The sequence below is a fragment of the Drosophila willistoni genome, assembly GCF_018902025.1.
Source record: "Drosophila willistoni isolate 14030-0811.24 chromosome 2R unlocalized genomic scaffold, UCI_dwil_1.1 Seg167, whole genome shotgun sequence".
NCBI classification, from domain to species: Eukaryota; Metazoa; Arthropoda; class Insecta; order Diptera; family Drosophilidae; genus Drosophila; species Drosophila willistoni.
The window spans coordinates 13,466,519-13,481,137 of record NW_025814050.1 but is presented as its reverse complement, the minus strand read 5'-3'; the positions used below and the strand labels follow the sequence as shown (position 1 = coordinate 13,481,137).

The following is a 14,619-nucleotide window of genomic DNA, read 5'->3' as shown; positions in this document are numbered from 1 at the left end:
GAAAAAAAACTTTTTTAAGTAAACAAGTACTTTTTTTTTTAATTTTTGTAGTCTAGTCTAGTCTTAATATACATAGATTCCTTCAATGAATAAAATGTTGCTGCTTCTTTCTTTGATTATAAACTTGAATAAGTTTTAAAATACACAAATTTTAGCATCTCTTCTTAAACAAAAAAAAAATCAATATATACTTTATTAAATCAAAGTCTGACTAATTATTGAACTTCGTTGTAAATCGATTGAATAATTTATAAACTTCCGCTTAGCTTTTTACTAATTGGAATTTTCCCTAACTGAATCGAAAATTTCGCTCAACGACTTAGCCATGCGACACGCTGTCAAAACTTTAAGTCAATCAGGAAAAACAATTTTTGAAAAGTGCCCTGCAACAAATCCGGTTGACGATAATACGTATATATACTATATGTACTTGCAGCGAAGGATTTTGAAAAATATTTGACATTTACATTGTGCTTGTGGCTGTGGACCATGACAGGCAAGGGGCCCTGGGGGGAGCGGCGAAAGGTAGTGGGCGTTGAGCTCTTGTTTAACTTAAATTGCTTTGCCGGTTCGAGAAGAAGCTGAGCTTGGCCAAGACAAGGCAAAACAAAAGGCAGCAACAACTGCAACTGCAACTTTGCTCAATGCGCTTCCGTTTCCGTTAAGTTGAGAGGGGGGAACTCCCCCTCATAGCAAATGCCACTGCTTCGCCTTCTTGGTAAGCCCTGCCCCCGCCATCTCTTCTACCACAAGGGCAGCCAAAGTTTTGGCATTGTTGTCTTTTGCTGTTGCTTGTGGCAATCACTTTCATTCGTTCATTTTCTTTACCCTCAAATTTCTTTTTCGCTTTCCTCATCCTTTTGGGAAAAAATACCGCCAAACACTTCCGTTAGTTTCCTTCACATTTTATATACATCTATATATATATATATTTGAAAAGTTAAAGTCTGCATTTGAAGCATCAGCTTGATTTACCCCCATGGAATTGCATACGTTTTTTGATTGAGCAATTAGAATAGCTTTTGCAAAAAAGGGGATTATGGGTAGAGAGGGGGAAAAAGCGAAATCATTTCAAGTGTCAGATATATCAGAAATATTCCAACATTTTCATAATTTGACAAGGGGCATTGTGGGCTATGAAATTTGGTTGCAGTTTGGTTTTGTCGGTCGCCATGGTTTTGTTTTGACCAAATGCACACACACACACACATTCAGACATACAGTTGGAAATTACTGCACAGGAAAAGTTGGCGTTTTCGATGGCATGTGGCAGGAGGCAACCATGGACAGTGTACCATAACCACAGGTCATGATTAGTGGTTAGAATGACTTTTGTGTTGAATGAATGATAAGTGAATTTGGTATTCAAAACGTGGAAACATATGTATAATTGAATACAAAAACTGACAGGTCCAAGCCAACTCCCGAACGCAATGAATGTTTGTCTAATCTGACATGAGGTCGTTACACTCATTAAAATGCTGTTATAGGTAGAGTTCAATACTTAAAAACAATGGGCCTTAAAATCGCAAGTAGTCATAAGTCGATTCAGCCCTAGAATTAAAAAATTTATTAAGATGGACCAAATCTTTCAAATCAAGCAAATCAAATTTTGAATTCCAAATTCCCAATTTAGACTACTGTATACTGTATAATCGGTGGAAAAAGAAATTTTTATATTTTTTTCCTGGTTTCGGAAACTAAAAGTTGTCTGATTAAATTTTACTTTAAATATATTAAAAACCATCTCAGGAAGCATTAAAAATTTCACTTTTAAAGTTACAACATAATTGAGAAACGGTCAAAACGATTTACAAAGGTTTTTCTACGAATTTTTAAACACAAATTTGTTATTCATTTTCATAAATTTTTAGACCAATTTCAAAATGCTATATCTCAACTAAATCGCAATTTAACATATTATTAAAAATTATTTAACACTTGGACATTTAAAACCATTAATTTCAAACCGATTTTTTAAAAAAATAATGATGTCTACATCAGAATATTGTGCAAAAATTGAAAAAAATGTAGTTCTTGAGCTTTCAATGCAGATTAAGACACAATATACTGACTTCAAAATAAAGAACTGAATTTATCAAATACTCCAAAAATTTACCAAATTAGAGCTTCATGAAATTATAGTTTTTTTTTTTAATATTTAGCAAAATAAACAGAAGTTTATTGACATTTTTTGTACTGTTTAAAAAGACAAGTTAATAGTTAGGGTATTTTATATTTATATTACACATATAATTTTAAAGCATTAAAATATGAATATAATTTTTTTTAATTTTAAATAATTTGACAAAATTATATATTCACAAAGAAGATTTTTATTATTTTTGAGAAATTTTAAAATTACATTTTTTGTAAATTTAGCTACATATTTTGTTCATTTCTAAAATCTTAATGTGATAGACTTAAATTTTTCTTTTCTTTATTAACTTTTTAGTAAAACGAAACCCTAAAATTCTTATCGTTTCACTGAATTCAGCATTCGTTGAAAAACATATGTATTTATACTTATATATATAAAGATCAAAAAAAAAATATTATCTATCCCTTATTAAAATTAAACAATTCAAAATGCTTTACCTTTAAGTTTGGCAACCTTAAGCTAAAAAGCAAAAAAAATACCTCTCCTCGTTCACTTTTGGCGAGGATAACTTAATCTCTGTACTAAAGGTGTTGCCAACAAATGACATTAAAAGCCAAGCGTTTAATTACAAGTGCCAATCGAAATTTCCTTAACAAGCTATTCACTGGCGCCAATTCAGCTTATCTTTCGTTGCACATTTTGTACACTTTCAAAAGAGGAAGTTAAATTTCCTTAAAATTGTGCAGGATACATTAAATACTGATAAGAAAAAGGTTTTTAAATCGAAAACCAAACACATTTGAATATAATTTTATTTTTTATGTTAAGTTTTAGCAATAACTATAATAAATATATATAATATGTAACGGCGAAATCTGTTTATTTAGTAGAGCATAAAAATGTCAGTACAGTCGAAAGAATTTCATTTCGTTCTTTTTTTGCGCCCAATGTGCTAGCCACAAAAGGGAAAACGAAGAAAAACAAAATAGGGAAAGTAAGTAAAGTAAACCACATTCCGGCGTAATTAGAATGGAAGAAAAATTTACACACACGTATATAATTATAAAATGCTAACATTCAAAATATTTTAATTGCCGCGCATGTGGTTGTGCCTAACAGCTGCTAAAGGGCGCTGGGGGCGATAGCAAATAAGATAACCGATAACAAATCGACATTTGAGTAAAAAGTCCTAAGGGCTAAAAAATTGGCATTATCGGAGCAAGCTTATCGGTTAATCGACATTATCGGAGCAAACCTGACTGGGCGGGCAAATTTAAAAAATGTACTCGTGTATAAATAGACCATAATAAATGAAATATAGTTTTTGGTTGCCATTGGCATTATTTACTATTTTTTAATATTGCGAATCTTGTCCGAGCAATGAAAAGAATGAGTTTTCTTTTTTACTTGAAGCATAATAAATGATTTGAGAAATTAATTAATCTTGTTACTGATTTGAATAAGGGTAAAATGTAAGAAGTGTCGTACAGATCATTAATACGAATAAAAAGTATATTTCACAAAAAAAATTTAAATAGGAAACAAAACTAATTTATGGGTTTGAAATAATTTTTTTTAGCAATTGAAAATAATCGTTTGTACAGTATGTAAAGTATTATTCGGGTAGTTTGAATTGTGAAGCATTTCAACACTTTTTTCTTTATATTATTATTTATTATTATTTATATTATTTAGTATAGGATAAGAATACAAATGTACTCCCAATAAATTTTGTCTAGAACATGTCCGTCCTTTATATTGGATGAGCCCATGCCAATCTTGAAGTGAATTCCTCATAATCCCACCACGTTGAGATGACATATTTAGTCAACACTTGCTTCTGAGTTATTTATTAATACTCAATTTGCATAGCGTCACAAAATATTAAAACAGTATGGAAAAAAATTAATAATAATATATAATAAGAAACTATTAATTGTAACTTTTACCGAAGAAATTAATTTATTTTGAGAAAATCTGTGAAATATATAAAAAGTAAATGTACATATTTTTATTTACATTATAGAGCATTAGTAAACTCTAAAACGCTTTTATACTTTTTCTTGAATGATTTTATTATTATTATTATTATTAAAGTATAGTTATAAACTATTAACCTAACTATATTTTACAAGCACTGGCAACTAAGGCCTTCGGCTTAGACGAAAACTACATCCATACACTAGCCTGGGATTCGAATCCGGATCCTCGTTGTTCAGTTGATTTTCTTGAATGATATTTTCGAAAATATCAAAAGGTTTTCCTTTTTTGGATTTTTAGGCAAATCTTCATTTAATTCTTTAAAAAATACTAAAACACAAACAATAAACAAAATATAAACATATTCAACTTATTCAAGACAGTTAAATGATTCTTGCTGAGCCATATGCATAATGCTAACAATTTCTGAATCAAATAGCAGGCAAAACCAAAATCCATGTAATGTCAAATACGTTTATTTTCTTTCCTTTTATATTCATGAAGTCACGTAAACCGCATATAAACATATTGTAATTAAAACGCAGGTAAAGGTTCAGGGCGAAGGTTAAAAGTGCATGCGATTTAATTAAGTTTTAATTGTCAGGCTCCAGTTAGCCACAATGTGAGCGGCTTATGTAAAAACGGAAAATAAAAGAAAACGGGCGAAACATGCAAATACGTCCAAATAGGAAACTGTTACTGCAAAGACCATTTTGAAGATGATTTGGTCGTTAATTAAAAGACTTGTAATCCAATTATATCTTTATCTTTTTTGTTCTAAGGTTTTTCTTCAAAAATTGCTGGTTTTCTGCTGGCTAAAAGCCCACAAAATTTGCAAATTGAGTTACAATTGCCGACATGCTTGGTATCCTTTACATACACTCCCCCTGAAATTTGCATTGCACAGACGCGCACACACACGCGATACACTCTACACACATGCTAAACGCCACAAATGAAAACTTATGATTTTCACTTCTTACTTCATACGGCTCACCAGAACAAAAATAAAAGCTCCACACGCAAACAAAGGCATTCAGAGGTTACCATTTCGTTGAATGGGAAATATTGAAAATTATAAACCTAATTCTGAATGGAATTTAAGAATCTGAGAGTGTATTCTCAAATTTAAAATAAGAAACAAAAGATTAATGTATACAGAATGAAAGTTTTTTTTCTATATACAAACTTTCCGAATCAGATCTATCCTTTTTCCGTCTACGTCTCTTTGAACTTTTGTAGAACTTCCTGTAAAATATAAAATAGTTTACATTCTCGTATGTCTTAATTTAAATTTGATATTCCTATTCTCATACAGGACTCTTACAGCTTATACTTGTTTTATCTACAAACTCTGTAAAGTATGCTACATTTTTATAAGAACAAAAAACCTGCTTAAAATTGAGACCATAAAAATTGTAAAGTACGGTTTCAAAATTATTGAAAATGAGTTCGAGATCTAAGACTTTTTATAGGTATACTGTCTACATATATATCTAATCGTATAATCGGATATATGAAGTCAAAAAATTTGTATACAAAAACTAATTTTCGGAACTATATTTGTAAATAAACTTTTATATAAACCTAAACTTTCGCCCATACTCTTATCGAAAACTATTTAAATTGAAAAACACACCATAGTTGGTTACCTAGTAAAAGTTTCAAGGGCAGTTTTTTTTTTTTTGGTTTTCTTTATGTCTTAATTGAAGTTAAGTGAATTTGGTTTATTGTCGCTTTTTCTAATTTTATGAATTCTAAAATTTTATCGCTTGTAAATTTCCAACTGCGCATTGCGCACAAAAAACTTAAGAAATACGTACAACCAAACTTGTTTGTCATATTCACGCCGGACAGTAGGAAAAACCTTAGACGGAAATCAAACAATGTGACCTCTAAACTAATGGCGACTTTGAAATACTCTAAGCAGTTTCTTAATGTATAAATTTCTCCATAACTTGAAAGTACCAGTGGAGTTTCTTTTATTGGATGGTTAATTTTTTGCATTATCATTTCATTTCATTTGGAAGGCAACTCCGAGTGCCTTCGTTTGCGTGTTTAACTCCCATATTGGTTCCAGTGCAGTGAAAATCATTAGTTTTCATTTCTAGCGTTTAGGATATATGTATGTATATACATACACCCGTCTGTGTGACTCTATTTGCAATGCAAATTCAGCCGCAAAGTGCATTTCTCACTTGTGCGGTGGCTATGGCTCGCCTTTCTTTTTATCATCATACTCATATGGGGCCACTGCCCAAAAGGAGGGCCGGGCTTAACTTTGGTTTATCAAAAGAAAATTAAATCAATTTTCCTCAACACTACGGTGTGTTATGAATGCTCGATTATCCAAACAATATGTCGGGTTAAGTCATGACGACGACTGGAATATTGCATGTTTCTCAGCAATGTATTGAGACACTTTTAATGTCCTGCTGTTAGCGCTAGTTGAGCTGGATGGTTAATTACACTTAGTTGACTCACTACCTGACAGGTGTAATCGCATCACTAGTGACTTCATTAACGATCATCTTATCTTTTGAAGCGGTTTGCCTATTTGGACAAGTTTTTTTGTTGTATTTTTCAGCCGTTTTCGCTACACATTGTGACTAGCTGGAACCTGACAATTAAAACTTAATTAAATCGCATGCACTTTCAACCTTCGCCCTGAACTTTTATTTACTTTTTAATTACAATATGTTTATATGCGGTTTACGTGACTTTAGGTTTGCTTACAGTAAAAGGAAAAAGATTATAATCGTCGTTCCATAATCGACAGAGACATTAGATGCAGTTAAGCAAAATGGGCCATTGGGCTTCTTCTTTGGGGGTCATTCTTAATAATACACGTAAAATGAAATGATGTATATATCTATTTCAGGGGAAGAACCTCTTTGAAACGGGGCTTAAAATTAATTTAATTTTACAAAATAGTTAAAATACTTATTCTATTTTGCAAGAATTAGCGCATTTCGACTGTACATATATTAAAACTAAGAAAATCTTGTAGAATTTGTCACCCCTAAATATCATTTCTTTAAGAACTTGGTATTAAATTTTAGTCATATCTTATTCGCTGATCGAAATATTTCACTTCCTTTTATTATAAAAATCTACTTTTTTTCCTAATATTTTTGACATGTAATGACAATTTATGAATCGTATATGTAGCTCTTTATCAGATACTCCTTTTATAAGGTCTATATGCTGTAATTTTTCGAACATTTGTGAAAAATCCTACAAAATGCAGGTTATAAAGCTATGTTAAATGTATAGATCAATTCATTTATTGTTGACTTTAAAGTTTATTAATGCTCTGTAGTTAACAATTCAATGCACTTAACTAACGAGTCACTTTTACAATGAATACAATGAAATTAAGATATGGGAAACAGTTAAAATATGCTATATGTTAGGTATAAATGTTTATGTTATATATGAATATACAATATATTTATAAAATAAATTTAGTGATTATAAATTGGATTTTAAACAAAAGTCTTGTTTATCTTTTATATAAGCCACTCCAAAGGGCATTCCTTCTGAAGCTTATTATATTTTTCATGAATTATTTAATTTTTAGCCTAAGACGAATAGTGTGAATAATTTATAAAAGTCAATAGCTATATATTTAAATTGCATATTCTGACTGCCAAATACTCATAATTTCAGTTTAAATGATCATAAATATGTGACAACAATTTCTATTAACTTAAGGGAATATTTCTCCGCCCATATTAAGACAATGTTCTTGTAGTCATTAAAACTAAAATCCATTTGAAATCTCATAACGGCCGCGCTATTAAAACCAATATTTCAGAAAACCAGTATTGTCAGTCGTGAGGTAACTGCAAGCGTGTCACGGCACTCAGCATGCGCACATCTCTAGACCATCTGTTAAAACAAAAAGAAAACAAAAAACAAATACATTTCTTGCAGATTTGCTCCCAGAAGTTACATTGGTTTTACAATTGGTTTTCACACATTCGCTGGGGCGTTAACCCGTTCGATACGGGAAAGCCAAATAATCCTTCCATAAATTACATGGAAGTAACTTAATCCAAAAAAAATATAAAAGTTACTTACCAACCGCGTAAGAACCGCAGTTCCAAATGAACAGCGAAAGTTACAGGAAGCACGGAAGCCCAAGACACGAAGGAGACGATAGAACAAATTCTGGCCCAGACCCAAAAGAACAGAGTGTAGGAGGCGCACATGCGCTAGACGTGTTGTTGTTATTGTTGTTGTTGGTCGGTTTGTCGTGCTTGCAGTGCATTAAATCAACGAGTGACTGGAGCAACTGGTGGTCACTTCAATTGACATGGAGGTCTATGCCTGGGTATGTGTGTGTGTGTTTGTGTTTGTGGATTTGCAAGGCAAATTAATGAGAGACTTCCTTTACGTTTTATTCCTTTCCACCAGGGAGCCAACTCTCATGGCCAACTTGGCCTTGGCTTTGAGTCGGAACTGTGTATGACACCGCAACGTGTAGCAAAATTGTCTTTTGCCCCCCAATTGGTGCGACGCATACGAGGCGGTGGCGGTCATGTTTTGATTTTAGATAACAATGGACGAGTCCATGCTTGTGGTTGGAATAATCGTGGGCAGTTGGGGCTGGATTCAACGGAGGAATGTCACAATGAGTTCACCATGATTCCCACTGAATATTTTGAAGTAAGTTTCGAAGTAATTGGCTTTTAGCATGTTCCATTTAAACGAATCTTTTGCCAGGAGGTACCAGTGGAAACCATCTGCTGCGGCTGGGACATCTCGGGGGCCATTACGCTGACAAAACGATTGTATGTCTGGGGTTCGAATGCCTTTCAGCAGCTGGGCATATGTCAACGTGGTTTTATGGCTGTCCGTCGACCCATGCCGGTGCGTCTGCCACGCGATGAGCTGGCCCAGCGGATTAGTTTTGGCCTGCGACACTGCGCTGTGCTTACCGAGGATAACAAAATCTATGTTTTCGGGCGTTTGCGGATAATGGATCCACCGCCAATTGAGCTGGACATTACATCAACTTGCCTGCATCGTTGCAACACCATGAAAATTCAAGTCCACAATCCCAATGATTTGCGCATCCTATCGCTGTCGAGTGGGCAGCATCACATGCTCCTCAAGTGCCTGGACACTAGCACGACTGCTGCCAATGGTGGCGGCACCAGGCGCATACTTTCCTTGGGTGACAATAAATTTGGGCAATCGAATGCCTTTCTTTTCGAGCACGATGTGCGACAATTGGCCGTAGGTTGGACTCACAATGTGGCCGTATTGAGAAATGATACCATCTTGTCGTGGGGTCGCAATTGTTATGGACAATTGGGCACAGGAGCGTTCAGTGAACAACAGGCCATTCCCCAGCCGCTGCATTTGCAATTGGACGATGGAGAGACACCTGCACGCATCCATATGGGAGCAGAACATGGTCTAATGCGTACCACAGCCGGGAAAATCTATACTTGGGGCTGGAATGAGCACGGTAATTGTGGCAACAACGACACGGAAAATTTGTAAGTACAAAAACAGAAAAAAACGGAAAACGATTAATTTTCATGTCGATTAATTGCAGATGCAACCCTACGCTAATAAAACTTCCCGGAGTCGTTAAATTGGCCGGAACTGGAGCTGGTTTCTGTTACGCTATTGTTGAAATTGATGAGAAGTGACAGAACTACACATGCTAGAGTGGGACAAATATACTGTTTACGGCGTAAACGTCAGTCAGTTGCACTTGCGTCCTAGGGACATGACTTAACGTTTTCCCTGTCATATCTTTCTTGTTGTGGATTGTTAACTAATGTATATTTAAAAATAAATAAATTCTATTTTCTTGTAAATTTCCAATTATTTACGTAATTCCTAAATAAGGTAAGTCTAAAGTGAATTTCTTTAATTTTAGAGTTTAAATGTTTTTTTTTTTTGCAAATTGACACTTGTGTCTGTTGTCAAGTGGAATGACATTGAAGAAATTCTCACTTGTTTAGAGAAAAATGATTATCCCATAAACAGAAAAGTGAAACTCTTTAGAGATTCAATTACTTTCCATTGTTCGAGACAGAAAAGCTTCACGGCAGTAGTTCTGGCAATGTGAAGGAGAAAGGTCGAATTTTAAATTAAAAAAAATATACAAAATTTAAAGATTATTCATATGTAATTGAAATTCAATTTGCTTCTTTTTTTTTTTTATTTTCTTATAAAAACCACAACCCCATGATTGAGAGCAACAGTGAAAGGATGGATAAAATAAAGGAAACAGCATCTATTGCAATTGCCCAGGGTTTGCATATATTTTTTACAAAGATGTTTCATTGCAATTCTTAACTTTTTCTTTTCTTTTTTTTTGCACAGCTAATTTATCGGATCAATTGGCGCAGCTCATTTGGCGAGCCACTCCCAGTGATATTTCATTGGGTCTAGTCGAGTCCAGTGAGGAGATAATGTCAAATTTATTGGGTTCAGAGACCAAGGAGCCAAAAGAGGAAACCAAAGAGGCAACAATTGTGTCCTATTTAAATGAAGTGGAACGCGCTGTCTATGGTGATAAGGATGGACATCCGGAGAATGGAAGCGTTAATCATTTTAAGGCTGCCGAGAATTATGCTGTGGCTGGTGATAGATTTTTGGATTTTCCCCAAGATCTATCTAGTTGTTTCTCAAATCTGTCGACTGATGGCAATTCGGTGGTCTCATTACCAATTGCTGCTACCAATCCGCCGCCTGGTTTTGATCGTCCAGCCAGATCGGCTCTCTATCAACGCAGACATTCTCAGCAGCCGTCGACGTCAACTGCAGCAGCCGCAGGTTGTTCCTCCAATTATGCGAATGTATGCTACTGGGTTTCATTTTCGAATTAATTCACCTTAATGCTTCAAATTTATTTTAAATTAGGCTAACAATTCACCACCAAAGGGAGGCTATAACAATTTATCTCCACAGCGGCAACAGCAATTCCAGCGGCAACCGCCGAATCAATCCCCACGTCAAGGTGCTGGTTCGGAATCCGCTCATATGGCCAACCAGAATGCCAGCAATGTCAATGTAAATGATAATTCATCATCGGTTCAGTATCCGAAAGTATTCAACCAACAACAAAAGCAGCAGCAACAACAAAAGCAGCAACAACTGCAGCAACAATTGCAGCATCAGCAGCAGACAACTAATGCTGCTACGGCTGCTGTTGCTGCTGTTGCTGCTCAAACTACTGTGAACGAGATTAATCATTTGTATCAGCAATTGATGGCCTGTAATCTTCAGCAGCAGCAGCAGCAACAACAACAACAACAACAAACAGCTACCAATGCTGCTGCTGCCGCTGCCATTATATATGCAAATTTGGAGCTGCAACAAGTTCATTTGCGTCAATATCACTTACAGCAGCAATTCCAGCAGCAGCATCAGCAACAACAATTACAACGTTCACCTCGTGCCATGTATAATGTTGGCAGTGGAGTTATACCGATTCCGACACCAGGCAAGGAACCATCTCAGCCGGCTAAAAAATAACAACTCGAACCCATCATAAATATCAAAATTTTGTTTTATAAATAAATTTCTTTTATAAAAAAAGAAAAAAGAAGAAAGAAAATAAAATCAGAAGCCATTATGATTATATGACTTGGCAAAGTGGTTGAAATATTTTGGCATATTTCAAAAAGTTCATAGAACTAGTTGTTAGCTATTAACTATAAAACAGTGATTAAAACAAAAACGCGGATTTCATAATCTTATGCCTTTTATTACTTCAGAACTTTTAGGGTTATAAACATTATTAAACATTATTTTATTTATGATTATTTTTTTGCTCTGTGAATAAGACTTCCCAAAAATATTATTTATATTTATTTATATCTTTTCAGAAAGGTTACAAATCTTTGCAAATCAGATTTATTTATTGAAATTTGTTTGGTTTTTGATAATTAAATAACTTTAAAAATATTTTGGTCGAATCATCATTTGAACATATTTTAAAGGAACAAAATCATTCCAGAAAACGCCCCCTACTTTGCGCTGAGTGATTTGGTCATTATATCCGCCATTGAGATGAGTATATCTTGCAAAAAAAAAAAAAAAAAAAAACACCAAAATTAAAATAGTAAAATTGTTTGATTAAGATCTCAAGCAAACACTTACGATTTTGAACTAATGCAGGAATCAAACCACCAAGCTCCATGACATTCTTTAGCACAATTTTGCCACCAAAAGTTGTCATTATCCTGATCGTAAGTAGTAAATTTCATTCCAATATTTTTCTCCATGGGATTATTACAATAATGGGAAGTAGAACAAGTCGTTTTACCCATTTTTTTTAATGAATATTTCTCTGTTTCGTTTCCAATTAAAAATTTGTCAAACCGATAGTATCTTGAATCACTGCTAAATGTTTGATAATATATCAGAAGTTCGTGTTGTTCATTTGAAGTCATCCTGTGTAGTTTATCGAGTCCAATGAAAAATTCACCCGATAGATCACCAAATCCCTTACGATAGTCATTCCAATCACGGTAGAAGTTAACACTGCCATCCAATCGACGTTGAATAACTGTCCAGCCGAGTCCTTGTTGTAGGCGTGACTCGCAGGGCGCATAGAAGGGTTCTCCACCTGGCAAATGCAACAATGCAATTCCTGTGAAATTGCCAAAGGGCACACAACTTGAGGCTTGAGAGAATTTCAGTTGATCTCTGTAGTTGGAAATCTGTTTTAGGTAATCCTTTATATTTGAGGCATCAGTCTTGGTCTTGATTTGCAAGTCAGTTATTTCCAATTCCTTCTGCATGAAAATACTTCGATAAGAGTTTTCAGAAGAATTTAACTTTTTGATATGCTCCTCCTGTTTCTCAATTATGGCAGTATTCGAATCAATTTGTGACTCATAGGCCACAATTAGATCGCTTAGACTCAAAACTTTTGCGGTATCTGCTTGAGACTTTGATTTGAAGGCCGCAACATGTCGCCTCATATTATTCAATTTATTTTGCAGATCGACAATTATTTCTATAAAGATAAGGTCAAATGACATGAGAGTTAAAACCAACAAACCTCCTGATTAGGTACCATCTTTAGTTTTCTCCACGATGTGCGCCTGGGTTGTTGTCTCTATGAATTCCTCATCGAAGTCTTCTGTGGTTTCCTCAACAGGAGTTTGCTGGCAATGGTTAGCCAGCAAAAATAAAAGAACAATTCGAAATAAAATGTTCATCGTAAGACCACTTTATGAAACCTTTCGATTCGACTGTCCAATGTTGACTGACCATTCCATTCAGCACAGAAGTATCATGAAGGCCTGTGCTCGAATGGCATTTGAATGCGATTGTTTTACGCTCAGTTCTTGAGTTGACGAGGGAATTTGCTTACTTTGTGGTTTATAAATATAAAGATTTCTGGAACTTGGGAGTTCCCCACGCTAAGCATTCAGACAAGTCACATTATGATTTTTTTAAATTTTTAAGTCTTGTTAAAAATTGTTTATGTTTTCAACAAAAGTTAGTCGGTGAATATCAGATCCAACCAAATAATATTAATTTTATGTACCTAAACTAGTCTTAGATACATATGTAGCTTTATGATAAACTAATTATATATGCCATAGCAGACTATCTGGTCTTCTTATCAATTATGGGAAAGAGGATGTTATTTAAAACCAGAGGGCCGGGGGTAACTTCGACCGCGTCAAAGTTTGTATACCCTTGCAACTTTTATGGTAACTCTTTCCTTACCTATAGCCATCAAAGTGGAAAAATGTTTAAGCTAAAAAGGCTAATGTTTGCGAAAGAACGGCCAACAATCTTAGCATAGGAAAAAAGTAAGATATTGATCAAAGTCACTGTTTTCCACCGATCGTTCCTATGGGAGCTATATGCTATAGTTACCCGATCTTTATCAAATTCGGCACAGTTATTTACAGATATATTAAACTAACAAATGTTTAATTTGAAAGCAATCGCGTCAAAAGTGACGAAGTTATTGACAAAAGTCACTGTTTTCGAAAGATCGTTCCTATGGGAGCTATATGATATAGACACCCGATCTTGATCAAATTTGGCACAGTCGTTTATATGTGTAATTAACTCACTAATATTAAATTTCATGACAATAGCTCAGAAAATAACGAAGTTATTTTTAGAAAAGTCACAGTTCGTGACTTTGCCTTTTGTATGAGAGCTATATGATATAGTGATCCGATCCGGCTGAATCCGAGGTATACAACGCCTGCAGTATATACAAGCCTACATGCAAAATTTCAGCTCTGTAGCTCCAACGGTCTAGGAGGAGTTTGCGTTGATCCAGACGGACGGACAGACGGACGGACATGTCTATATAAACTCGTCTCGTCATGCTGATTAAGAATATATATACTTTATATGGTCGGAAATGCTTTCTTCTATGCGTTGCACACTTCTGACCAAAATTAATATACCCTTTTTGCAAGGGTATAAATATCCGACTGTAGACAGATTGTCATTTTGCGATATTTTATTTTTGCCCTTGACAAAACACATACCGGATAAGGTCAACTGCGAAAAAAATGAAATAAAAA

General features: G+C 34.4%; 3 protein-coding genes across 4 annotated transcripts; 2 read left to right on the top strand and 1 right to left on the bottom strand.

The window, feature by feature from the left end:
* The first annotated feature begins 7,984 nt into the window (after positions 1 to 7,984).
* Positions 7,985 to 9,921, top strand: LOC6642556 (secretion-regulating guanine nucleotide exchange factor). Its single transcript, XM_002064901.4, has 4 exons — positions 7,985 to 8,420; positions 8,504 to 8,755; positions 8,813 to 9,594; positions 9,654 to 9,921. Exons 1-4 carry the CDS (start codon positions 8,403 to 8,405, stop codon positions 9,748 to 9,750), a joined length of 1,149 nt encoding a protein of 382 aa, XP_002064937.1. The 5' UTR covers positions 7,985 to 8,402; the 3' UTR covers positions 9,751 to 9,921.
* Positions 9,892 to 11,806, top strand: LOC6642555 (putative uncharacterized protein DDB_G0271606). Of its 2 annotated transcripts, XM_023175673.2 has the most exons (4): positions 9,892 to 9,952; positions 10,312 to 10,361; positions 10,433 to 10,908; positions 10,973 to 11,806. In XM_023175673.2, exons 2-4 carry the CDS (start codon positions 10,319 to 10,321, stop codon positions 11,585 to 11,587), a joined length of 1,134 nt encoding a protein of 377 aa, XP_023031441.1. In that variant the 5' UTR covers positions 9,892 to 9,952; positions 10,312 to 10,318; the 3' UTR covers positions 11,588 to 11,806. The 2 variants fall into 2 exon arrangements, with proteins under 2 accessions (XP_023031441.1, XP_023031440.1); XM_023175672.2 differs by lacking the exon at positions 9,892 to 9,952 and having other exon boundaries at positions 10,235 to 10,361.
* Positions 11,807 to 12,503: 697 nt separating this feature from the next.
* LOC26530322 (angiopoietin-related protein 3) lies at positions 12,504 to 13,332 on the bottom strand. Its single transcript, XM_015178523.3, has 3 exons — positions 13,137 to 13,332; positions 12,567 to 13,076; positions 12,504 to 12,508 (listed from the first exon to the last, which is right to left on the bottom strand). The coding sequence occupies exons 1-3, from the start codon at positions 13,279 to 13,281 to the stop codon at positions 12,504 to 12,506; spliced, it is 660 nt and encodes a 219-aa protein (XP_015034009.2). The 5' UTR covers positions 13,282 to 13,332.
* Positions 13,333 to 14,619: the final 1,287 nt, after the last annotated feature.